Below are 26,991 nucleotides of genomic sequence, written 5' to 3' on the forward strand. Positions count from 1 at the left end.
GTCCTCTTTGTCGTCTTATTTTGCAGACAGGGTTTACATGGGGCCAGGGCAGCTGTATCAAGATCTGCAGAACTTGCTGCATGACTTAAATGTCGTCGGTCAAATCACTCAATTGATTGGAACCCTGAAAGGAAACTACCAGGTAAGAGTCGTAGCCGTTCAATTAAAAATTCCCTCTTTGTTTCTAACTCACTGTCAGCATGTGCTCCTGTGTCCTCATTCTCCCGGAGGTGAGCATTCATCTGACGGTGTGTTTTCTCCTCTTTCTGGGTAACTTGTCTTCCTTTTGAGCTGACTGGAGCACCAGTTCTCTTGTAGGTGTACCCCTACCTAACCGCCACCAGGCGTGACTCCCATGCTCACCTCAGATGGGTGTCCCAGGTCTCCCTGGGTTTTTCACATTATATCATTGCATTTTCTCTCACTCAGGAGGGGTGTGCCTCAGTAACACTTTATTATTATTATATTTAATGGCTGCATCTGCAACATATAGAGTTCCCAGGCCAGGGGTCAGATCCAAGCCGAGCCATGTAACCTATGCCGCAGCTGAGGCAACACTGGATCCTTAACCCACTGTGCTGGGCCAGGGATTGAACCTGCATCTTCATGGATACTTGTTGGGTTTGTTACCACTGAGCCACGATGGGAACTCCCTCCTCGGTACACTTTAAATGGGCAAATTCGTTTCCTTTGTAGAACTTGAACCAGTCAGTGGCCCACGACTGGACCTCCGGTTTACAGAGACTTATTTTGAAGAAGGAGGAGGAGATCAGAGCAGCCGACTGCTGTCGGATTCAACTACAGCTCCCAGGGAAGCAGGACAGGTTGGTCACCTGTACAAGGAAGTTCTTGGGGCTGGGGCCGGGCACGTGGTTCTCTGTCCTGACCTGCATGCCCTCGAGATTCAGGATGCTACCCCACAGTTGGGACACGTGACTGGATTTCATGGGGTGGAGCCCACTATGTGGGTGACCCACCCTGCCTTCTCTCCGGCAGGTCTGGCCGGCCGACCGTCTTCACAGCTGTTTTCAACACCTTTACTCCCGCTATCAAAGAGTCCTGGACCAATAACCTGCAGATGGCCAAGCGCGCCCTGGGTAAGAGGGCGAGGATTTCAGCCCAGTGAGCCACCTTCAGAAAGAGGCAGTGAGAGTTCCTATTGTGGCGCAGTGGAAATGAATCCGACCAGTATCCATGAAGACATGGGTTCAATCCCTGGCCTTGCTCAGTGGGTCGGGGATCCGGCATTGTGAGCTGTGTAGGTCGCAGATGTGGCTCGGATCCCGTGTTGCTGTAGCTGTGGCGTAGGCTGGCAGTGGTAGCTCCAATTTGACCCCTGGCCTGGGAATCTCCATATGCTGCAGGTGTGGCCCTAAAAAGCAAAAAAAAGAAAAAGAGGCAGTGTCCCTTCCTATTTTATGATGAAATGCACACCCAGGAGGATAAAATTGAGGTTGAGAGGTAGGCATGACAGTATTCATCCAATCACATGAAAGAGTGTTTGCAAGTAGGAAAAATTAACCTAGCACCTTTACAACTGTAATTTAAGGGTTGTAGGGGAAAAAAAAATTATTATAAGAAAACGTTAATGTTAGTGGGGATTGTTCAACCCAAGTAAAAGCCCTTTGAGTCAGGAGGCCCAGCCCAGGTGCTGGCCACACAGGACAGGAAAGTGATGGTTCATCTCACCCTGTTTCCTCAGCCTTCACCTGCGAAGTAAAACACAGGCCTGGACTGAATTGTCCCGCAGGAAATATAAGGCCTGTAGTTCTTTCAGAGATGGGACTTGGATCATTTCTTGTCCGGATGTCCCCTTAGGCTTGCCTTCTTTTGATCTGTGTCAAAGAGACAGACGGTGGGTAGCATCCATTGACATGCATACATATGGAGTTGCCAAAGGCACAGGTTTGTTGCTCAGAACACCTGGAGGTCCTGCCTCTCTGTGTGAAACTCTCATTCACATGCAAACAGTCTGAAATATTAACTGAAAATAAAATTCAGAAGAGAGATGGGCCTGGGTTGCTGAGGTTGGTGGAAGGAAGGCCCTTCTCATCCATGGAGCACCTTCTAGACTGGCCCTTCTCCATGGAAGGGGGAGTGGAGCGGGGCTCCTTTCTTGATCCTCAAGTAATTTCATGGTTTGTGAGGCCAGGTTCAGTCTCCGTGAATGAGCAAGCAGCCCAGCCCCTGAAGATAAGCTCCCTTTTACCTTCAGATGCATCACATGTTCAAAACTGAGATGGACAACTTGCTTTGCAGTAAATATTTCTTCATATTGTGGTACTTTTGTATCCCAAGGTGTTGATGCCATGTTAAAAAAGTTCTCACTCTGGGAGTTCCCACAGTGGCTCAGTGGTAATGAACCCAACTAGGATCCATGAGGACATGGGTTCTATCCCTGGCCTCAATCAGTGGGTTAATTGCTGTTAACTGTGGTATAGGTCACAGATACGGCTCGGAGAGTACGTTGCTATGACTGTAGCTACAGCTCCAATTTAACCACTAGCCTGGGAACTTCTATATGCCGAGGGTGAGGCCCTAAAAAGATAAAAAAAAAAAAAATTCTCACTCTGTCGCTAGTATTTGAATCTAAACATCTCAGTTGCTTTGGGAAAAAGATCAAGGAAAATGGACCCAAGTGGTTCGGGGAGTGCCGGTTCCCAGACATCTGGACGGGCGTCTTCTGAATGGGGCCAGTGCTCCCCAGGCAGAGCAGCCATGTGCCGCCACACCTCTAAGGAGTGGCTGTGCTGTTTTCCAGGAGTAAAAGCCTAGTTCTCCAGTCTTATACTAAGCAGGGTGCCCGGACCTCCTGTCCCCGCATCTGTTGACGTTGCCGACCGACCTCTGTTCCCTTTTCTCGGGTGTGATCACAGAGGAGGACAACCACCTGGGCTGGTTCTGCGTGGAAGACGATGGGAATCAGATTAAGAAGGAGAGACACCCCCTCCTCGTGGGACATATGCCAGTGACAGTGGCCAAGCAGCAGGAGTTCAAGGTGATTGGCTGGTGGGCCGACAGGCCAGGAAGGGGCACCCCTCCCCAGGGCTGGTTGGTTTCCAAGTCACTTAAGAGTGTTGTGGTTTGAAGCTGGAGCCAATGCTGGGCTCCCCTTGCCGAAGCACCCCGCGTGCTAGGCACTGCGGCTCAGCTGTGTCAGGTCCGTACCCTTGCTGGGTGGCACTCAGCCTCCAAGTGCGTGGGTTGCTATCGGAGGCCTTCTGGTTGGGAAGTGCAGTGCCTGCTCTTGGCTGTTGCAAAGCCCATCTCCAGGGGCATTTTGGTAACGTCCCCGCATGCACTGCAGGGGCTCATGGTTGTGTCACACGCTGATCAGCAGGAAAGACATGGTTACTACTCACTCCTGGTCTCAGCCAGACCTATACCCCCTTCAGCCTTTGGCAGAGCCCACCCCACTGGGGACTGGCTCCCTGCATTTACGTCCACGGGGCCCTGGGATCCGAGGAGCATCGCACTGCAGACAATGGCTCCTTAGGTGTTTGCCTCTAAAAAGCGGATTTCTGAGACTCACCTATTGATCCTCCCCTCTTAGTTCTTGGAGCTGCTGTGGTTTACGTCAGAACCTGTCATCTGTGTAAGACGGGCTTTCTGGCTCCTCCTGGTCCCGTGTTCATTTGGGCCCTTGGTTTTGTTCTCCTTCAGATCGAATGTGCTGTGTATAACCCCGAGCCTTACCTGAGTCATGAGAATCAGCCAGACTCGTCCTCCACGGCTCATGGTTTCCTGTGGGTGAGATGCCTTTGTCTGGTTTCAATGCAGTTCGTCAAGAATCGATAGCCATGGCTCACGTGATGAGAAACCACAGGGTGGAACGTTCCCATAGATGGTTAATATTGTGTTTATGAAGCAGGAAAGGGAGCTGACTGCTTTTGGAAAAGATGTAGAATTCTAAGGAATTAAAATGTTTCTCTCTTCTTTTTCCTCTAAAACCCTACCATATTAAATTCAGTCTAAAAACAACGAACTTAACTGATGGAATCATTTAAATATTTTTTTTTCCATTTGAGCAGTTAAATTGTACAGGATATTTTTTTTCCCCTTCTAAGACCATGCTCGCCTCTTTTTCTTCTTTTTTCTTTTTTTGCTTTTTAGGGCCTCGCTTGAGGCATATGGAGCCTCAAGCTAGGGGTCCAGTCGGAGCTACAGCTGCTGACCTACACCTCAGCCATAGCAACGTCAGATCTGAGCCGCGTCTGTGACATATACCACAGCTCATGGCAATGCCAGATCCTTAACCCACTGAGTGAGGCCAGGGATTGAACCAGCACCCTCATAGTTCCTAGTCAGATTCATTTCTACTGGGCCATGATGGGAACTCCCATTCTTGCTTTTTACACTGGAAACTTAGCAGTTGAAATTAATTTGTTCAGGGAGTTCCCTGGTGGCTTAGTGGGTTAAGGGTCTGGTGTTGTCACTGCTGCCATGTGGGTTCAGTCCCTGGCCTGGGAACTTCTGCATGCTGTGGTACAGGCAAAATAAAGTGATGCAGATTGAATTTCAAGGTGTGTCATGTCTTTCGTTGTTAGGTTGTGAGTAGTGCTCATGCACACATGCACACACACACACACACACACAAAAAGAGGTTTTTGTTTTTTGTTTTTTAAAAAAAGAGATACCATCTGCTTTCCAGACTCTGATTTGTGCATGGATAGGCCTTTGCCATCCTGTGGTGCCAGGTGTGTGTCTCTTAAAGGACATAATGTGACTTTTCAGAAAACAAAACTGCCCTCATTACTAAAATGCAGAGTAACCTAATGAACCTGTTGCAAAGGGAGCTAGGCTCTGTGAGCAGGTTTTCCCCCATGGAAGCTGGTTCCCCAGAGAAAGCCTGTTCCCCCACTGTGTCCGGTGTCCCCTGGGTGGGAGTCCCAGAGCCCTTCTCATCTCTTGTATCTCATCCAGATTGGCAGCTGTACCAGCCAGATGGGTCAGATCGCCATCGTCTCCTTCCAAAATTCCCACCCCAAAGTCATCGAGTGCTTCAATGTGGAGTCCCGTGTCCTGTGCATGGTATATGCGCCCGCTGAGGAGAGGCCCCGGGAGCCTAGCGCCCCCGAGCCCGAGGCCACGGCGGGTCGAGTACTGGGTGTCCCTGCTGTCTGCTTGGGGACGGAGGAGGGAAGGTGGGTCCATCACCACATCAACGGCCCAGCGGCTTTGTTAGTGGGAGGTGGTGGGAGCCCGGCTGGAGGTGCCTCCCTGACCACCGAGTCAGGGTTTATGTGATACAAGCAGGGCCAGTGAACGAGGCCCCTGGAAGTCCTCTGAGCAACCCCACGAGAAGTTGACCTTGACAGGGAAAGTTCTGGTCTGCCCAGCATGGACGTGCTCCGTTCTTGTTGGTGCTTTCAATGTGTGTCCCTCTTACACTTTGGAATAAAACAGAGCCATGCTCTGTTGTGCTGACACTGGGCATTGTCGGAGTTGAAAGGAGGCCTAAGATGTGATGTTCCTAGATTTGTAGGGAGGACCAGGCTTTTTTTGTTTTTGTTTTTAAATAGCCTAGGTCTTCTCTTTTAAAAGAAAAGGAGATCACAGTGGTAGTGGTCTTGGTCTTTATTTTATTTTTTTGTCTTTTTAGTGCAGCACCCATGGCAAATGGAGGTTTCCAGGCTAGGGGTCTAATCAGAGCTGTAGCCGCCGGCCTACGCCAGAGCCACCGCCACGTCTGCGACCTACACCACAGCTCACAGCAATGCCGGATCCTTAACCCACTGAGCGAGGCCAGGGATCAAGCTCACAACCTCATTATTTCTAGTCGGATTCGTTAACCACTGAGCCACCAAGGGAACTCCGGTCTTGTTCTTTAAAACAGCTGAGTAGTTCTGGAAGGAGAGGGGAGGGCCGGGAGGCTGGCAGTGACTGTGGCTCCCTCTCTCCTTCTTCCACAGCATTTCCATTTACAAGAGCAGCCAAGGCTCCAAGAAGGTGCGGCTGCAACACTTCTTCGCTCCTGACAAGTCCACAGTCCTGAGCTTGGCCTGCACACCTCAGAACCTGTACGCCGGCCTGGTCAGCGGGGCTGTGGCTGTCTACACCAAAGCAGAAGGCCAGTGTCCTGTGGGCATCTGGGGTGGGGGCCTTGCGCTCTGGATGGTGCCTCTCGTCCCCCATGAGGCACATGTGACCCATTAGGGAGGACGGAAACCAGAATGCCATCTGCCCATCACACTGCAAGCTGTGTTCAGCCAGTGCCCTGCTGGCTCCCGTGGTCCTCAGGCCTTTCCCACAGCTGTTCCCCAGTGCTGTCCTGCCCTCACGTGAGGCCCTTCTGTGTGGAGTGGCTGTCACCCGTCCATGCCAGCCCTGCTCCCTGGTTCCCGGCCTGGGCCGTTGTCTCATCCAGGGAGAAGTAACCTTCAGCTTAGTTCAGGCCACCCCAGGCTGGTCACCCGAGGGATATAAACAAATAGACCCAGATGTAGGGCTGGGCTAGCTGGGAGCTGGGTGCTGAGGAGCCCTGGGAGGAGCCTGCGACTCCCGGGGTTGGGGGGAGCTTCCTGGAGGGGGCACAGGGAGCCCTGAGGCTGGTGATTTGCAGCAACTTCCTTAAGGCAGGTTTGGGGGGTCACCTCAGGGAGGAAACCTTGCTCTCCTGGAGGACATGACGTGTGTTTAGAGTTAAACACACGTTTGTGCAGATTTATGTGAGCTTCTCTGAGTTCCTCTTCTCTGTGACCTTTCCTGCTTTAGTGGCGAGGCTTGCTCACTCAAGTTGTTTTTTCCTCTGCTCTGGCAGAGATTAAATTTCATGGCAATTATTAACTGTTTGAAAGTTTGAAATTACCCTAATTTCTATCCGGTCTAGTAAGCCACCAACTTGATTTGGGATAGTTATGGCCATTTCTTCCAGTGCTATGAATTTACTCAGGCTTTATTTATTTAATTGGGGGAAGGTAAACCTTTATTTTTTTTCCCCAGAATGATTGAGATAAAATTGACACGTAATGTTATGTGAGGTTAAGATGTGTGATATATTGATTTGGTACACACACATTGCAAAATGATCACCACCCTCTGCTGGCCCCCACCTGCATCACGTCACATACTCACCATTGCTTTTTTGTTGTGAGCACATGTAAGACTCACTCTCAACCACTGTCAGGCATCAGATCCAGATATCTGTTGTTACCTTTGGTCACAGTGCTGTGCTCGCTCCTCAGAACTTCATCTTATAACTGAAGTTTATACTTTCCCACCATCTCCCCATTTCCCCACTGTAGCTCCTGGCAGCCACCATTCTGCTGTTTCTATGATTTTGGCTTTTTTAGATTCCACATACAAGTGAGAATTTGTCTTTCTCTGTTTGACTTATTCCACTTAGCATCATGGTCTCAAGCTTCATCCATGCTGTCACAAATGGCAAGATTTCATTCTTTTTTATGGCTGAGTAATATTCCATTGTGTGTGTATGTATATATACATCACATTTTCAATATCCATTCATTCATCGATGGCTTAGGTTGCTTCCGTGTCTTAGCTCTTGTTAAATAAGGCTGCTATGAACGTTGGGGTGCGTGTATCATTTCAAATTAGTGTTTTTATTTTCTTTGGATAAATACCCTGGAGTGGAATTGCTGGATCATAGGGTAGTTCTGTTTTTCATTTTTTGAGGAAACTCCAGGCTTTTTCCATAGTGGCTGCACTGATTTTCATTCCCACCAACAGGGCATAAGGGTTTCCTTTTCTCCACGTCCTTAGCAATGCCTGTGATTTCTTGTCTTTTGATGGTGGCCATTCGGACAGGTGTGAGGTGACATCTCACTGTGGTTTTGATTTGCATATCTATAATAATTAATGTACTTATTGGCCATCTGTGTGTCTTCTTTGGAGAAACCCAATGTGAACTCAATTAAAACAAAATATTTTCTCTTAAGATGGCTCCTGGAATTCTGAACCTCAAACAGTGGTGAAATTGGGCGTCCTGCCAGTTCGAAGTCTACTAGTGATGGAAGACGCGCTGTGGGCGGCCTGCGGAGGTCAAGTCTCTGTGATCAGCGTGGAGACTCATACTGTAGAGGTGAGCCATTTAAAGTGACTGTGCAGTGTGGAAAAGCCCTCAGAGCTAGTCCAGCCAAGTTCCCGGGCTGAGGGTCAAGGAACACCTCTCGAAGGTGGGGAGCTCAGGCAGCATCTTGACTGTGGCCTGTGCTCAAAGCAAATCCCTCCTAATGGCTTAGAAAGAAGGATTAACTCAAAAATCCCACAATCGTTTTCTAGCCACATCCATGGAATAATTGTCCATTGTTTACCTGCTAATTGATACAAACGTTACCTTAAAAAAAAAACAAAACCAAAAAAAACCTGTTCAGTGTGAACGTAAGAGTGAGTCTTCAAGGACATGTGGAAAATTAGTGTTGGATGGAAAAGGTGTTTCAAGTCAGTACGATAAATGGGTCATTCAGTAGAGATAATGAGACAACAGGCATGGTCTGGAAGAACCAGAGATGTCTTTCAGGCTCCAACCCTTTCCCCTTCTAGATATTCTGGAGGTAGGAATGTTAAAACATATAAAGCCACAGACTCACAAGATACAAACAGTAGAATGGATGTCACTTTGCAGTGAGAGCCACTTTCCAGATGTATCATATACCTAGAAGTTGCCATGATAAAGAATATGATCAACTTAGGAAAGTTTTATTTTTTTTTGGTCTTTTTCTAGGGCTGTGCCTGCAGCCTATGGAGGTTCCCAGGCTAGGGGTCTAATTGGAGCTACAGCTGCCAGCCTGTACCAGAGCCATAGCAACGCCAGATCCGAGCTGCATCTGAGACCTACACCACAGGTCACGGCAATGCCAGGTCCTTAACCCACTGAGTGAGGCCAGGGATCTAACCCGCAACCTCATGGTTCCTAGTTGGATTTGTTAACCACTGAGCCATTACAGGAACTCCTAGTAAAGTTTTAGAACCTTTTTTTTTTTTTTTTCCCACCCAGTAAGTGTTGTATGTATCAATTTTTTTTTTTTTTGTCTTTTTAAGGCCACACCTGTGGCCTATGGAAGTTCCCAGGCTAGGGGTCAAATCAGAGCTATAGCTACTGGCCTACACCATAGCCACACAACACAGGATCTGAGCCTCATCTGTGACCTACACCACACACCACAGCTCATGGCAATGCCAGATCCTTAACCCACTGAGAGGCCAAGGATGGAACCTGTGTCCTCATGGATGCTAGTCAGGTTTGTTACTGCTGAGCCACAATGGGAACTCCCTGCCCGATGACAAAGCAGTTCCTTGAGAATTTTGCCTGGAAACTGGGTGAGTCTGAGCATGTGGGGCATGGGGTCATCTACCTGCTGCAGAGGAGCTTGGAGTCCTCTGTGGTCACTGTCTTGTGGCCTCTGTTCCTTTAAGCGCTCAGGGGAGGCCGTGGACACCTCCCAGCTCATGGGGGGCCCATCTGGGCTGTGCTGGCGCAGCCTGCCACCGTGACCGCGATCGCGGAGGCAGTCGCGCTTGGCTTGGTTTCTTGGAGCAGATTTGCGTGTGATCTGCTCACCACCATGCTGTGTGTGGTGGGGGCCATAGAAGGATTTAAATATGGAACAGATGTGATGAAATCTGTCTTCTCAAAGGGTTTTTTGAGGCGTAAAGGGGGCGAGATTGGAGACTGAAGACGCACTGGGAAGGTTAGTCCAGAGCCCCGTGAGGAAAATTCCACTCCGCATTGGAAGGGTGGATTGGGAGAACTTAAGGTGGACGCTGCAGGCCCTGGAGGTATGCAGCTGGGGGTACTTCTGTGAGCAAAAGCAGCCAGTTGTGAAGGCCGAGGACAGCGAGGCAGACTGTCCTAGAGGGCTCAAGCTCCACCCTCTGGGGGCTCATACTTAGGGGGCAAGTGACCTGCCAGGCTGAAGGGAGAGGAAGGTGGGTTAATGGCCATAACTGAATTAACCCAGCACAGAGCAGTGAGTGGGTGGACCCAACCTGCTTAATTGGAAGTGGGTTGAGGGAGTTCCCGTCGTGGAGCAGCAGAAACAAATCTGACTAGGAACCGTGAGGTTGCAGGTTCGACCCCTGGCCTCACTCAGTGGGTTAAGGATCCAGCGTTGCTGTGAGCTGTGGTGTAGGTCGCAGACATGGCTCAGATCTGGCATTGCTGTGGCTGTGGTGTAGGCGGCAGCTGTAGCTCTGATTTGACCCATAGCCTGGGAACTTCCATATGCTGCCGGTGCAGCTGAAAAGGACAAAAGACAAAAGACAAAAGACAAAAAAAAAAAAGGCAGCAGGTTGAGGACCAGTAAACCATGACTTCCTGGCTTCTTCCAAAGGAGGTGTCAGCAGTAATCGTGGAATGATCAGCAGCTGGCAGAGCCAGTGCCTTTGTGCTCAAGTAGCACCAGTGTTTCTCTAATGTGCTGTGACATTTTTCTTTTTTTTTGGTCTATTCAGGGCTGCACCCATGGCACATGGAAGTTTGGCATTAAGGGTATGAAGAGAAAGGGGAGTGTGAGGGCATCTGACTAGAAATAGCAGAGGAAGGGGGAACCCTGGGAGAGGGTGGCCTCACAGGAATACAGAGGGAATGTTCGAGAAGTCCAGTGCCCCTGACAAGGCAGGAAATATCCCCTGGGGGGTTCCTGTTGTGACTCAGCGGGTTAAAAACCTGACATGGTGTCTGTGAAGATGTGGGTTCAATCCGTGGCCTCACTTCAGTGGGTTAAGGATCTGGCATTTCCGTGAACTGCGGTGTAGGTTGCAGACAAGGCTTGGATCCTGCGTTGCTGTGGCTGTGGTGTAGGCTGGCAGCTCCAGCTCCAACTCAACCCCTAGTCTGGGAACTTCCATATGCCGTGGGTGTGGCCCCAAAAAGACAAAAAGAAAAAAGAATAATCCGATAAGACTGACCAGGAAAAGAAAGGACTCAAATTACTAAAATCAAGAAGGAAGGCAGGGACTTTTACCAATCTTAGAGAAATAAACAGGATTGCTAAGGAGAACCATGACAGTTATATGCTGGCAGATGAGATGAGATGACCTGGATGAAATGGACAGGTTGGTAGAAAGGTACAAACTGCCGAGACGGAATTGTGAAGAAGCCGGAAATCTGAATCTCCAAAGCGAGAAAGGATATTGGATCAGTAATCAAAAACCTCCCCACAAGAAAAGCCCAGGACCAGAAGGTTTCACGGGTGAGTTCTTCCAAACGTGTAAAGATGAACACCAATCCGTCTCAAATTCTTCTAAAACATTTAAAAGTAGGGGATACTTTTTCTTTCTGTAATGCTAGCATTACCCTGATACCAAAGGCAAGCAAAGATATTCCCATCACAGACAGATACAAACCAGCATCCTTATGAATATTGATGCAAAAAATTCTCAGCAGAATGCTACCAAACCAAATTCCACAGCATAAGGGTTATGCTACCATGACCGAGTGGGATTCGTTCCGGAACACAGGGACAGCTCAGTGTAACAACATCAATGTGATACGCCACATTAACAGAACCAAGGGGAAAACCCACAAAATGATCATCCCAAATTGATGTACAAAATGAATTGGACAAAATCCATCACCCTCTGGTGATAAAAAGTGCTCAGAAAACTGAGAACAGAAGGTGACCTCTCCCTCAGCCTCACAAAGGGCCTCTGGGACAGGCTGGTGGCTGAGTACACTCCTTGGTGAGATGGAAAGCTTCCCACTGAGATGAGGAATGTTGAGGTTGCCCACTCGTTACTTCATTCATCATTCTGGAGGTTCTGGCCTGAGCAGGGGGGCAAGAAAAAGGAGCGGAAGGGGATCCGGGTTGAAAGGAAGAAGTAAAATCCTCTCCATTTGCAAATGACATGATCTTTATGCGGAAAATCCTAACAAATCCACAGAAAATGTTAGAAGTCATAAACAAGTTCAGTACACAAAAATCTTTAATTTCTGCACATTTCAGCAGCAAACAATCTGAGGAAGAAATTAAAAAAACAACAACTTGGAATTCCCTGTGGCGCAGCAGGTTAAGAAGGATCTGGCATTATCACTGGAGCAGCTTTGTCGCTACTGTGATGTGGGTTTTATCTTTGGCCTAGGAACTTCCCCGTGCTGCGGGCATGTCCAAAAAAAACCCTTCATTTATAATGACATCGAAAAGAACAAGACAGAAATCAATTTAACAAAAGTGTAAGATTTATATACTGACAACTACAAGACAATTGAAAGAAATTCAGGGAGACCTAAATAAATGAGAAGATAGCCATGTTTATGGGTGGGAAATGACAAGATTGTCCAGGTGGAAATCATCCCAAATTGATCTGCAGATTTAACATGACCCCATTCAAGTCCCAATGGCCTTTTTTAAAAAAAAAAAAAAAAAAAAAAAAAAACTTGACAAGCAGATCCTAGAATTCACATGGAAGTTCAAGGGACCCACAGTCGCCAAAACGGTCTTGAAAAAGAACAATTGGGGGACTCCCACTTCCTAATTTCAGATTTTGCTTTGCAGCTGCAGTAGTGGAGACAGTGTGGTGCTGGCACAGGGACAGGCAGACAGACCGATGGGGCAGAATTGCCAGCCCAAAAATAAAGCCACCTGTCCATGGTCAATTCACTGTCAACAAAGGCGCCAAAACGATTTGTGGAGAAAGAATCATCTTTAACAGACAGCTCTGGAACAGCTGTACATCCACACGCAAGAGGGTGAAGCTGGATCCTTTACCTAACACCACACACACAAGTGGAGTAAAATGAGAGTTCCCATTGTGGCTCAGTGGGTTAAGAACCCAACATTGTCTCTGTGAGGGTGTGGGTTGGATCCCTGACCTTGCTCAGGGGGTTAAGGATCCAGTTTTGCTGTGAGCCGTGGTGTAGGTTGCAGATGCGGCTTGGATCCTGCCTTGCTGTGGCTGTGGAGTAGGCCGGCACCTGCAGCTCCCATTTGACCCCTAATCTGGGAACCTCCATATGCCTTGGGTGCAGCCCTGAAAGGGGAAAAAAAGGGGGTGTGTAAAATGGATTAAACCTAAGTGTAAGAGCTAAAACTAACCCTACAGGAAAACCTGAGAGTAAATCTTTGTGACTTTGGATCTGACGCCTAAAGTGGAAGCAACCAAGGGGGAAAAACAGATAAATTTATCTTTATAAAAATTAAGACCTTGTGTGCTTCAAAGAAAGCTATCAATAAAGTGTAAAGACACCCCACAGAATGGCAAAAAATATTTACAAATCTGCCAAGAATATGTAACAGTTTATATAACTTGCAGCTCAACAATAAGAGTAGCCCACTTAAAAAAGGGACCAGGGATCTGAACAGAGGTTTCTCCAGAGGAGATATGCAGTTGGCCCTTGCATACCTGGAGGGATTTGCAGCATCATTAGTCCTTAGAAAAACGCAAACCCACACGACCGTGAGATCCCACCTCACCCTCTAGGACCACAAAAGTAGGAGAAGGATGTTAACAGGCACAGGAGAGGGTGTGGGGTCAAGGCTGCAGCCTTGCTGGGGGATGGGACACGTGGCAGCCCTTGAAGGAGAGCCTGCCCTTCCTCAGAAAGTGAAGCATGGAATCACTACGTGACCCAGCATTTCCGATCACATGCATGTACTTGAGAGAACCCAATGCACATGTTCACACACACACACACCGGAGGTGCCAAGGGCTCAAGTACTGCCTGCCCTGCATGGCCAGGGCTGGGCCCAAGAGAGCAGGTCCTTGTCTTTTCTGGATTTCCCTGTTCCCTCCTGGGATGGTGCAGTCGGCTCTGGGATGGGCATGTGGTGGTGCCCCCTTCCCCCTGGGATGACGATCCTGCCAGCTTCCTGACTTCAGGCTGACCCTGCACCCCTCCCCATCCCCGGCTCTGCACCCCCTGTGCAGGGGCCCAGGATGCCCACCCATCCTGGTTTAGGGGCCCAGGATGCCCTCCTTTCCCCGTGCAGGGGCCTGGAATGCCCCTCTGTCCCCATGCAATCTTCAGTTGAAATGAGCTGTGATGCTGGTGGACGTGGAGTCTCCTGTCCGACTAAAATCAGTGGTTCACTGTCTACGTTCAGTCTAGCTCAGGGACTGCCGCACGGCATGGGTGAGCATGAAGATTTACCTGGCGAACTCTTTCCGTGAGGGTGGGTGTACAGGGATGGGTGAGCTCGGCCTCTCCAATCCCTGAGAGGCAGTGAATACAGTGAATACAGCTGCCCAGCACCAGCCTGTCATAGTTCTGCCTCTTGGGTCCCTGTGGAGCAGGGTTGTCCGGAGGGACAGTGGGGCAGTGAGGGTCAGACAGAGAAGCAGCAGGTGGCCACTGGGAACAAAGCAAGGGTGGTACAGCTCAGTATCGAGGAGACCCTGAGCTCCACAGGTTTCGCAGTCGGCGGGCATGCACCCTTGTTCCTGCTCAGGTTTAGGGGCACTGGTGGGTCTGCATGAGTCTGGGCGCACAGGTCAGCATCCAAGGGTCTGGGTGACAGAGCCTTTGCTGGGGATGGATGAAGGCAGGGGACATATGGCACTGGCTGGACACCACATGGGCAGGACCAGGCACTGCTTGAGGTTTAAGGAGCAGTGCAAAGGGTGGGTCTGCCACAGCTGATGGACATGGGGTGAAGCTCCGTGCATCCCAAAGCCCGGCCATAACTCTCTCCTTGGTCTCCACAGAGTCAGCTGGAGGCCCACCAGGAGGAGGGCATGGTGGTCTCGCACATGGCCATCGCCGGTGTGGGGATCTGGGTCGCCTTCACCTCAGGGTCCACGCTCCGCCTTTTCCACACAGAGACGCTCAAGCATCTCCAGGACATCAACATCGCCACTCCCGTCCACCACATGCTGCCAGGTGGGGCTCCTGTTCCCCTCTGCCCGCTTCCCCCAGGGCCAGGGCTCAGGACGTGTCCGGTGACCCTGAGGATGTTTGCACGGGGGTGAAGCAGGGGGACACAGACCTGAAGTTGAAGAGCAGAGAGGAGGAGTCTTGCTGGGGGGGTCACAGGGCAGCTCCGCTGGATTCCATCAGCAATTCCCCCCACCTCCGTGGGAAGGGTGTTTCCCAACAGGGGAGTAAAACCAGCCAAGGAGCAGAGGTGGGTGCAGGAGAGGTGTGTGCATGTGTGTGTGTGCACACATGTGTGCCTGGTGTGTATATGGATACACGTGGGCTTGGTGTGTATGAGCACGTGGCTAGCGTATGTAAGCATGTTGCAGGTGTATGCACGTGTGTAGCTAGTGTGTATATGCATGGCCTGGTGTGTATGAACATGCACCTAGGTCTCTAAGCCTGTACCTGGTGGGTGTGTGTGTGTGGCTAGTGCATAGCCACGTGGCTGGTATGTAGAGGCATCTAGCCAATACCTACATGCATGTACCTGTTGTGATGATCATGCCTTTGTTCTGTATATGCATGTAGCCGGTGTGTGTTGGCCTGTGGCTGGCATATAAGCCTGTGTATGGCATGTGTACATATTAGCTGGCACGTGTCAGCCTGTGGGGAGTGCGCATGAGCACAGGTGGCCGGGCTGAAGGAAGTCGGTGGTGGTTTGAGCAGGTGTGTGGCTCCAGGCTGAGTCCTGGGAAGAGTGTCTGTGTCGGGGGTGGGGCAGGGGAGCCTGGTGTGGTCCAGGCCTGGCTAGAGGCGGCAGGGAGAGAGCAGGCACTAAGGAAGTGGGCTGCAGTGCTGAGTGTGCCTGAGAGGTGGTGGGGGTGCACTGGGATCCTCAGAAGAGCGCAAAATTGGGAACAGACCGAGACACAGAGGGGGTTGAGGGAAATGGTGCATCCATCTGGTGCTGCTGAGCACAGACCCAGCAGGAAGCTGGAGCTCAGGGTCTGGCAGGTGGGCCAGAGGTCAGGGGGGTCAGTTTGGGAGTTTGTCCTTTGGGGAGTGATGAGGGACAGGGTTCAGAAGGGAAGGGTTGGCGAGAAGAGCATATCAGACATGCTGGAGAGGGATGGGAGGGGGAGGGGGTGGAGGGGGAGGAGGGATGGGAGGGGGAGGCCAGGGAGCTGCCTGCTGGTTCCAGGCCCTGCTAAGGCCGAGGACAGACTAGGAGCTGATGCGTGAGTGTGCATGCAAGCAGAAGGATTTAACCCCTCGGGCTGGCTCTGCACAAAGCAGTTTAAAACAACCAGGTATCTTTGTTCAGTGAGGAAATGGAGCCTCACCTATTTAGGAAAAGACAGTGGTTCACAACTTCCAGCACTTTGCTGTGGGACCAGCACAGGCTGAGGGAATGTGTTTGAAGCTGGGTTGTAGTTGTTGGGATGAAACTTGTCCAGATTTTTAGATGCCCAAGCACAGCCCTTTCTCCAGGGAGGCCTGTGCTCAGAGGTCCATCCACACCCATGGGAGGAGGTGATGTTGGTGCTGCAGTAAAGATGCCTCTGAGCCCCCAGAGGCCCCTGCCTGGCTGCCCCTCCCTCCTCCCCCAGGTCCCTTCCGGAACCCACTGGTTGCACCCACCTGCCCTGCCGTGGGGCTTTTTAGAAACTGCTCTCCACCGCATGGCTGTTCCTTCCTCACCCACGTTGGGCGCACCCTCCTGGGCCCTGTTGGAGAAGGGGAAGTTTGCCCCCAACCCCGTGTGGGATCCTCCCTCCCAGTTGCTGTTGGTCCATCCCTCGATGGTCTGGTTTCTGATGTTTTCTTATCTGGGGACAGGCACCCTTCCTCCTCCTTAGAAGCGTCTGCCCCTCAGGCCAGTGTCCCAGGGGCCTGTCTTACGCTCAGACACCTGAGACGAGAGCAGGGAGTCCAGGTCATGGAGCTACTGCCATCCTGGACACGCATACATAGAGCCTCCTTCCAGACCTGTGTTCCTGCACTTGCCAAGTGGATTTTGTTACGTGCACATACCAGCAATATGTAAAAGTGTCCTTTATTGCTTTCACTGGAATGTAAAATTCCAGGATGTTCTAGAGAGGAAGACTTCTCAAGCCAGAAAAACAAAATTTAAAAAAATTATTATCCTGTAACTCACATCTTTTTCTGCAGTGAAATTGATGAAATCTGTTCAGTCCCCTGGGGTCTTGCTCTGCCTCCCGGGGGCCTCTGACTGTGTGACCTCGGTTCCTTCTCTTCTGTTTGGAGACCAGTTCCAAGCCCATCTGCTCAGCTCTTTGCCCTGAACCACATCAGATGTGACAGCCACGCAGTGGTAGGGACACCATGGATCAGCACACATGCAGTTGGTCAACCTCAGCCACAAGGAGGGTGCTGGACATGGGGCAGAGGAGTTTCCCGCACCCCGGCCCCGGTCACGAGTCAGTAGGAACTGTGTCAGGAAGCCCTGTTTCCCTCCTTGTCCAGGACAGTTGAGGCAGGATGTTTTTATGGAAAAGTGCTGAGACCTCCTGACAGATGAGCCGTTTCACGTCCCTCCAGTGACTGCATTGCCTTCCAGGGGTGACGTAACCAAAGGAAGGCGCCAAGTTTTTCTATTAAAAAAAACAAAAAAAAAAACCAAAAAAAACCTCAGTGTAATTTTTCTAAATACCGTCAACCACTTCATAAGGGGATTCAGCAGCTTGGACAGGGCTCTTGATTATTTATGATCCTCCTGAATGGGAAAATCACCACCTTTCGAAGTACTAGTCAGTTAAACTTTCACGTGTGAAATTAGAGGTGAGCCCTAGGCTACTTTGGAAATGGAACAAACCACACCTGCAGAGCTTGGGCTCTTAGTCAATTCTGAATCCTCTCCAACCAGTTGCAAAGAAGAACGGCTATTGCGGTTTTCCAACTTCCTCCACTTGTGCTATGATTTAGTGGAAGTTTGGGGGTCCTTCAGGGGCTCCTCCCACCACCCAGAGTATTCCTCTTGGTCTTTCCCATGTGGAGAGAGTTTTCCCCATTTTTGAAATGTTTCATAACCTTCCCCCCTCCCCGCCCCCTGACGATGACTTCCCCCGTCCCAACACCGCACAGGGCCCCTTTCTCTGCCTTTGAACTGTTTTGTGCTTTCTCTTTGGAAAGATCCACTTCTGAAGAGAGGAACTTCTTTACAAAGACCAGAGAAAGTTTCTCAGATTTTTACCACATATAACATAACACAGATGTAAAAGCTGCAGCAGGGCGAAAAGTCAGATGTTCCTAATATGCTATTTACAGGCAAAGAAGTGGAAAAATTCCTGAAGAGGATGAGATTACTTTTCAAAACGAATTTCTGAATGAAAATAAGTGGTAAAGTTTTATCCTTCATAATTTGAAAGTAAAACCTGTTTAATGTTTTTGTTAGTGGTTGGAAATACTTAACATATTTTACGAGGCTCTGTTTGCGATATAAAAATGTAACCTTGGAGTTCCCATTGTGGCTCAGCGGAAACAAACCCAACCAGTATCCACGAGGACACCTGTTTGATCCCTGGCCTTGCTCAGTGGATTAAGGATTCGGCGTTGCCGTGAGATGTGGTATAGGTCGCAGACTCTGCTTGGATCCTGTTGCTGTGGCTGTGGCTGTGGCATAGGCCAGCTAGCTGCAACTCTGATTCTACCCCTAGCCTGGGAACCTCCATATCCCGCAAGTGCAGCCTTAAAAAGACAAAAAAAAAAAAAAAAAAAAACTACTGAACTTGAACCCAAAAACCAAAGGTAAAAAAGATGAAGAAAAACGAAGAACCTCAGAGAAATATGTGATACCACCAAGCACATCAACATTTCCAAGAGGAAGTACCAGCAGAAGAGACATTAGCAAAAAAAAAATTTCCCATTTTCCCCTTTTTAGTTTTCTTTAAAGCCAAGTGGTAAATTGAAAGTATTTTAAATGCTTCTTTAATAGCCCTAACAATATTTTTAAAATTACAGATTCTCTGTGAAAGAAAATCTAACTCATAAATTCCTTTTTTGAAGAAGAATTAAATGAAACTCACAGTTTCCCAAACCAAAATATTTCAGGATGATTGAATAAATTACAAAGCAATTTACTGGTGCAGTTTTCACTTATGTGCAGGACTTGGAACCTAAATGAGAGTGTGGGTGGAATCACGTTGTAGAAAAACCCACAGCCAACCTCTCAATCCAGCCCTGAGAGCATGTGGAGAGAGTCTGCTTGTTAGTACTGTTCCCAGTACTTTTGTGTATTAAAGAGGACATATAGTCACATTTAGGACCACAGGATCGTCCCACTGCCGTTTCTAAGTTCCTTCCAGGACAGTGGCTTCTAAAGTGGCTGCAAGAGGAAGATCACATCTGTGTCCTCCGTCCACCCCACTGTCATGACGTTGACCACTTGGGTCAGGTCTGCTGTGGCCCGTTTTCGTCAACGTTGAAAAGTACGGTATTCAAATGCAAAGAAGTCCACCACCCTGTGCAGCAGTGAAATGACACAGCACACGGAGCAGCAAGCCAGGTCCCACTGTCACCTCCCCCAGCTGCTTCCATCTCTTCCACCAAAGCTTTACCCAGGCTGGGGGCGGGGGGGTGGGGGTCGGATCTGCAGACTTGCTCTCTGTATATGAGCGGTCACGTGGAAGTGTTAGAACACTTGGCCTTGAGTGAGCACTGATGCTCTGGAAGCCGCACCTGTGTTATGGGGACATGGCCTGGCCCCCAGGCTCACCTCCAAAGGGCTGCCCAGGACAGGACCACCCGCCTCTGGATAACAAGGCTGAGAGCCATGCCCAGCGCCGTGTATCTAAACCACCTCTGCATGTCTCACTGGCTTTTGGAAATGACAGCTCCTGGAGCACGTGGAGACTGACACACAGCTCCGAGGTGTCTCTACAGCCAGCTGCTCCCACGGGCACATGTTCAGAATTCCTGGGAACTTAGAACATTAGCTTTTTAAAAGAAATATTTCATATTTAGAAATAAAACTAGGTCTTTAGTTTTTGTAGCTGTTGTTTTGGTGTGGGTTTTTTTTTTTTTTTTCCATTACCTAATCGTAGAATGACTTTTGTGGACATGCTAGCCAGCCTTTGGCTTTGGCATGAAAGCATTTCTTCTCATGCTTTTTATCTAAGATGAAATTCCGGTCCTATACAGAGATACTGGAAATGACCCATCTCTAGGGAACAGAAGAATCCAGTTGTTGTTCAGTGTTCTTTGCTCCTTCTCAGGAGGGGACTGAATCGCTCCCCTCTGCTCTTGAGTTCAGCACTGAGCAGAGACACCAGGAGTGGTCTACAGCTCCTTTTGGGGGGCCACGCTGCTGTGGGTGGTGTCGGAGCTGCAGTGAGATTCTGTACAGCCCGGATCACTCCTGACAGTCACCAGAGATGGGCACCTGGGGTGAAGCTCTGCTCTTTCTTTCACTCCTACTTCCTCCCCTTGTCAGCCTGGTCAGCCTCTCTGGGCCCTAGAGCCTTGGCTGGAAAATAAAGCAGAGCAAATAGCCCAGAGCTTTGGAGGCCCTTGGGCTCTAGTGTTTTCTATCAGTGTTTCCCAGAGCCTGAATGATGTGGTCCCTTCCCGTTCCTGGCGCAGTCCCCTCCCTGCTCCTGCATGGGCTGTGTTGCTGAGCACGGGCTGCGAGGGGAGCTATCCTAGTCTCCTTGTACCTGTCCAGGTGGGCTCTGCTGGCAGGGCTGCCGTGTGAGGGGTGTGTGTGTGGCCCTGGCAGGAAATGGATAGTTTCTTGAATGGTTTGGGGTTTTGCTTGGCCCTGGAAGTGCTGCCCAGCAGTGCTTAGCAGTGTCCCAGGTTCATAGCTGCCCATCCGGCGGGAGTACAGCCAGGATGCCCCCTGTCTCTCCCCAGTATGCCCAGGGCCCCGGTGACATCTGCCAGTCTGGTAGTGCTCTGGTGAGTTGGGCAGTTCCGGAGCCCTGCTCCAGCCTGTGCTGCTGCAGAGGCCAGGCCAAGGGGTGCAAGCCTCTCCTATCTCTCCATCCAGGGCACCAGCGGCTGTCAGTGACCAGCCTACTTGTCTGCCATGGCTTGCTGATGGTGGGCACCAGCCTGGGCGTTGTGGTGGCCCTGCCCGTTCCTCGTCTGCAGGGCATCCCCAAGGTGACCGGTGAGTACACCAACCATGCGCCCACACCTCCCCAGCCTCTGTCCTGTACACCCTTTAAGCGTGTGGGTCTGTGTCCAGCCAAGTCATCCCAGGAGTTGTTAGACAGTGTAAATTATTTGGGCTGTTTCTTCCCTGCCCCCTCTGTGCTATGAAGTTTGTGTCTGTTAATTTGTTCAATTCGTACTTTTGTTTTCCTCTTTTTCACATCATGGCCTAGGCAGAGTCTTGTCCCTAAAATGTGTTTTCATGATAATTTTTGGCCACCTGTGAGTTTCTATCACGATACACAGTTTTGCTAAAAAAAAAAAAAAAAAAAGGATGCTTTTTAGGTTTTGCACAGAAGGAAGCCCAGTATCAGAGAAAGCTCAGCTGTGCTTCTTAGCACATTTGGGAGGAGTTCAAGTGGGCACAGCCTTTTTGGAAAGCAGTTTGGCATTAAGGACCATGAGTCTTGAAACTCTCATGTGTCAGGAGTCAGGGTTTCCAGTTCAGGCATCTGTTGAGAAGCTGCCAAATCTATGAACAAAGCATAATGCCAAAAGAACAGGAAACAAGTTGAAGGTCCAAAATTAGGGGTAGGGGAGATATTGAAGCAATGGTGGTGCAGCCGCTTTAGAATGTAACATAGCCAGTGGAAATGATGGTTGCAGAGAGCTTTGAATGATACAGGAAAATCTTAATACTGCAAGTTAAGTAAAACCAAGGTCTTAAATTTTATGTTGATTGTGTAATAACTCAGAGAAAAATATTTGTAGGGAACTCACCCAGATGTTGATAAAGACCTTTTTTCTAAGTCTCTTCCTTCTGTCAGCACTGGAATATTCACTGTGACTGCAGACACGCCTTCCTGCTGTCATGAGGCCTTAAGGGTCTCCTGCAGGCAGCTTGGTGGTTGCGATAAACCCATGTTTTGTCGTCTTCCGCCTGCTAGGATTGTGGAATTCCAATTTTGTTTATTCATTTCGTAACTTCTGTTCTCCTGTGGTCTACCTGTTATACCCACAGCAGCTACATGTGATGAATACATCATTTTCAGTGATAAAAAGGCAGGAGTGGGCACCCCTCCACCACAGCCAGACATAACCTTTCTCCTGCCAAGGCTCATCTCACATTACCGGACCACTGATTTTATTCTCTCTAGTTCTGGCGATTTGTACCTTAAAAGACCATTTTTCATCATGTTCCTCTGCAGTGCTTTGTTTCAATGTTATTTCCAAGGTGCATCCTTGGTCATGTGACTGTGGCTCACACAGTTCACCGCTGTGTGGTGTGGCTTTGTCGCCCATGTGAGGTGTGGTGGGTATTTAGCTGTTTCCAGTTGTGTGTCACATGCAGGGCTTGGTCGCACACAGGTCCCTTTGGACGTCTGTCGGGCTTGGGGTCCCCGGAGTGTAGGAAGCACAGGCTCAGGCTCACCAGGTGGTCACCTCCATCCCCGCGTCTGGGCGTCCTCACCCTCCATGTGCCCCCAGCACCCGCTGGGAGGGTTCTTGACTTGCCCTTCTGCTTGCTGAGGAGTATGCCTCAGCCCGGGAGGGGGGAGGGGGGCCCCTGGGGCATGTCCCGCCTTATGTTGTTGGTGGAAAGGATGTAAACTCCCCTTACTTGTTATATCACCTGCGAGGTGCTTAAAGAATGGACATCCACTCCCACTGACATTTGGAGTTAGGGTGTCCTGGGCTCTGCTTTTCATAAAGAGACCTCTAGGGAGTTTCTGATGATGATTTTAAGATTCAGTTCAATCACCTGTAAACTGAAAAGTCTTCATTTTAATTAATACCATAGGACTAACTTATTCTAAACCACAGAACCTTTTGGTAATAAAGAATGGCAGGAAGCTACTGGAGTTTTAGTGATCTTATTCCTCAAATTGACATCTTTCAGGCATTTCATTTATTTTTTTAATTTATTTTTTGTCTTTTTAGGGCCACACCCATGGCATATGGAGGTTCCTAGGCTAAGGGTCTAATTGGAGCTGTTGCTGCTGGCCTATGCCAGAGCCACAGCAATGCCAGATCTGAGCCATGTCTGTGACCTACACTGCAGGTCACGGCAACACTGGATCCTTAACCCACTGATCGAGGTTAGGGATGGAACCCGCAACCTCATGGTTCCTAGTAGGATTCATTTCCGCCGCACCACAACAGGAACTCCTATTTATTTTTTACTTTTTGCTTTTTAGAGCTGCACCTGTGGCATATGGAAGTTTCCAGGCTAGGAGTTGAATCAGAACTACAGCTGCCGGCCTATACCACAGCCATAGCGATGTGGGATCTGAGCCACATCCACAACCTACACCACAGCTCATGGCAACACCAGATCCTTAACCCACTGATCGAGGCCAGGGATCGAACCCACATCCTCATGGATATTAGTCGGGTTCCTAACCCACTGAGCCACAATGGGAACTCCCAGGCATTTCATTCTTTTAAATCAAGATGTAGGAAGGATTTTCCTAAGTATATTATCTTAGAGCAGGTGAGAAGGCCTTTATGCAGAGAACAGGAGAATGGCCTTTTTCTCACTTTAAAAGGATGATGCGAGTGTCAGAACTGGGTGCTGCTGATGAAAAGCCAGGGGTTGTGTTACCGAGCATGGTTTTGAGAGTGTTCTTGGAATGAACTAAAACTGCGAAGGAGCAGGATCTGGAAGCTGTTCTTGGCACTGTCTTGTGTGGGTTCTAGGGTTGTGGATGGAGTGTTGGGCTCCTCTCTGGTCCTGCCTGATGTGCACACCCCACTGAGCCCTGTCCTCTTTCAGGACGAGGCCTGGTCTCCTACCATGCACACAGCGGGCCCGTCAAGTTCCTGGTCGTGGCTGCCGCTGCCCCCAAGGCAGACAAGGACAAGCCCAGGGACACCCCGCCCCCTGATGCCGACCCTCAGGATGAAGACCAGAGGGATGCAGCCCCCTGCCCGAGCCAGAGCAGCCCGGACGCTGTGTGGCTGGGGGCTTCGCCAGGCCCCGGGCCCCACGCCAGCGACTCCTCCTCCTCTTCTGGGTCCCTGGGCTCCGGCCCTCTCGAGCCCCGGCCAGAGGAGAGCTTCGTCCAGGACCTCCTACGGCACACGAGCATTGCACCCAGCCGTGGGCGGCGGGCCAGGAGGGCGAAGGCCAGCTCCGTGTTGGTGGCCTGTGGGGGCCAGGGCCACCGGCGGATGAGCAGGAAGGCCAGGCAGCAGCGGCCGGAGGAGATGACCTCCACTGTCATGGTCTGGCAGATCCCCCTGCTGAACGTGTGAGTCCAGAGCAGTGGTCGGGGATGGCCTTTTGGCCACCCAAGGTGTCTATACTGGTTGGGGTCAATGACCAATCATCTGTGGGGCAGAAATGTGCAATATCATCAAGGGGGCATCTCCTGCCAGCCCTGTCCTCCTCCCCACTCTGCAGAGCTGAATATGGACGCCTGTGGTGGGGGCGGCGGCAGAGGGGGGAGTGGATACCTCGATGAGTGAGCGGAAGTCCCCAGAATGGTGCCCCTCTGGCCTTGTGGTCCTTAATAGACACAGCATCTGGACCTCTCCTGTCCTGTTACCTGGAGCCTCCAAACCCAGAACTCTGGCAATGGCATGTTCAGTAGTGGACAGGTTATTAACAGTTCTCAAGTAATTATACTTGATTCAGATTCACAACTTTTATTTATATTGTCTATCTTTTAACTCCAGGATAGAATTTATAACAATGAAGAAAGCCGGGTCATATATATACCAATCCAGGTGGTGTTACTTGCTTTCTGAGGTGAGCTGGGTTTTCCAAAGTGGTATAATGCGTGTATTGTATATTTTTAACAAAGTAGTATTTTTATATTGCATTTTTCTATTAAAAGAATTAACAGAGTTTTAGTCAATATATTGTCTATAACATTTCACAAATAATGTTTGCTTTGAACCAAAATGCTCAATTCCTATCAACACTTAGACTCAAGTGTCAATGCCAAAATACCTGTCCATTCCCACATTAAACAGCATTAATATCACCTTAGAGACAGGTGTGTTTTAGTGTCTTGAGACCCATGGAGGTGTCTCTGTTGGTCCTTTCTGCTGTTTTTGCACCTGTTGACCAGGAATGCTTCTGGCTCTGAATGTATGTCCTGAAGGACACACACACAGTGCCGTCATGTTGGGCGCCTTGCTGGTGGCAGCCATGAGCAAGGTGGCCCTTGGTGGCATGACCTGGAACTTTGCGCCTCTTCTGCAGATGCGCGGGTTTGCCTCTGCGGTTGTCATGTGTGAGTAGCCCATATTTATCCATGAGTTCTTTGTGCTGCACGTGTATCACGTATCCATGTTCAACTTACTGGAAGGTCAGGAAAACTAATGCAGGCATTTATCTGAGAGAAGTTTCTCAGCACTTTACAGGTGACTAAAGATGCTAATTTTATGACTTAACCAAATATTGTCCAAGGTGCAGATGTACCCCATGTGAAAGTAACATCTCCCCAGGCTTTCTTAAACTGTTAGCTGCTATCTTATTTCATAAATAAAGTGTTTTTTATTTAAAAATACAGCATTCTGAGTTGCCTTTTGTCCTGTAAGACACAAAAGGGCAGTTATGTTCAGGGGGCGTCCTGATGGTCCTAGCCAGGGTGGCACCCCTAGTTGCTGGTTTGGGAGATAACACGTAGATTCCAGAGATGGTACAACATACGTGTAAAAGAACCCTTTGAATCTGAAGTTGGTGCCAAGAAACCCTCTAGAGATGCACACACCTGCCAGTTTTTATTTTGAGTGGTGTCATGAGGTGAATGAATTTAACAGAAAGAGAAGTATGTAAAGTAAGACTAAAGCTCCGTACCGTTTGCCCTGATTAAAGAAGTATAGTTTCTCGGTGTTTTAAGTGATCAGATAAAACAGAAGTCCTTGGCTATGCCTTTCACTTAAACTTTGACACACAAAGCTTGTGTGATCTTCATCAATACCTCAAAAAACTCAACTGACAACTACCACGTTTTCTTATACCTTAAATAAGTAAAAAAATTAAAATGGTGCCAATTGAGATTTCCATTCCCATTGCAATATTGATAACATATTTAGAAAAGTCTTGCTGTCACGTGCTGTCCATCTGTCACTTCACTGGGTTTTACTTCCCAGCTGTGTGGTAAGGCTTTCAATATCACTCAATTCTTATCTTTCCATTAAAATGTGACACTCTTCCTTCTCAAAGTACAAACTTAGAGGTCAGCTCCTGAAGAGTTCCCTCTCACAGAGAACTTGTGTGCAGAGAGCGTTTGGAGATACTGTGAACTGTCACATAAAGAAGCTAGCACTTTAACTTGTCAGCAGCTTCCAGCAGTGCTTTCTCGTGGCTCCTAACATCCTGTAGAGTATCCCTGGGTGTCTGGTCTGCCGTGTGCCTAGTGTGTGAGCTGTTAGTCGCCTCAGGGCTCTGACCATGGGTCAGCGCACACCTCTCCCAAGCGGACTGCTGGGCTCAGCAGGTGATCGTCTTCCTGGAGGTCAGCTGATTTGTTCAGGAGAAAGCTAGCTCCGTGTATAGTACGGTCCCCATCAGGGAGTTGGGGGAGTGGTAGGTGAAGAGGGTGGGAGCTGAGTGGCTCTGGGTCCTGTGCCCTGTTAATTGTGGTCTTCCCCTCACCCCTGGGCATGACAGCTCTGTGCAGTGACAGGTAATTCCCAAACCCCTCGGGAGGCGCAACCCAGGCACCTCCCAAGGATGTTTTATGAGTGCCACGCAGAGTTACAGACAACGCTCACAGTGGTTCCAGCCATCAGATGGCTTCCTTTCCACAGATTCTGTGGCATTTAAGTGAGTTGTTTTCAGCAGTCATTGAGCAGATGCATGTAGGGGTGTGTGTGTGTGTCTCTGTGTGTGTGTGTGTTGCCTCCTCTTCAGCCCACATTCCAGCCCCAGCTGATCTGGAGCCCCCTCAGGGACCCTTTTTGACTCTATCCAATTGGACCCCCATCAGGGACCCTTTTTGACTCTATCCACTTGGACACCCCCCCCCCCCCCCCGCCCCGCAGCACCTTCTGTTTCCACCTCTGGCCGGGAGCACAGTCTTTTCTGTGATTTGAGCCTCTGGGATAATCCATTTCCTCGGCAGGGTCACGAGGAGGCACAGGTCCCAGGTGGAGAGGAA

General features: G+C 49.6%; 1 protein-coding gene across 7 annotated transcripts in view; it reads left to right on the forward strand.

Moving 5' to 3' along the window:
• The window catches only part of ARHGEF10 (Rho guanine nucleotide exchange factor 10), a 96,826-nt gene extending 71,431 nt beyond the window's left edge, over positions 1-25,395 (forward strand). For all 7 annotated transcript variants that reach the window (XM_047772236.1, XM_047772231.1, XM_047772234.1 and 4 more), the window contains 11 exons: positions 27-142; positions 697-824; positions 997-1,097; positions 2,877-2,998; positions 3,664-3,750; positions 4,924-5,144; positions 5,913-6,070; positions 7,899-8,041; positions 14,605-14,779; positions 20,769-20,891; positions 23,652-25,395. In XM_047772236.1, coding sequence (XP_047628192.1) covers positions 27-142; positions 697-824; positions 997-1,097; positions 2,877-2,998; positions 3,664-3,750; positions 4,924-5,144; positions 5,913-6,070; positions 7,899-8,041; positions 14,605-14,779; positions 20,769-20,891; positions 23,652-24,133 — 1,856 coding nt within the window. In that variant the 3' untranslated portion in view covers positions 24,134-25,395. The remainder of the gene's footprint in view (positions 1-26; positions 143-696; positions 825-996; positions 1,098-2,876; positions 2,999-3,663; positions 3,751-4,923; positions 5,145-5,912; positions 6,071-7,898; positions 8,042-14,604; positions 14,780-20,768; positions 20,892-23,651) is intronic.
• Positions 25,396-26,991: the final 1,596 nt, after the last annotated feature.

This window comes from Phacochoerus africanus, chromosome 3 (genome assembly GCF_016906955.1).
Source record: "Phacochoerus africanus isolate WHEZ1 chromosome 3, ROS_Pafr_v1, whole genome shotgun sequence".
NCBI classification, from domain to species: domain Eukaryota; kingdom Metazoa; phylum Chordata; class Mammalia; order Artiodactyla; family Suidae; genus Phacochoerus; species Phacochoerus africanus.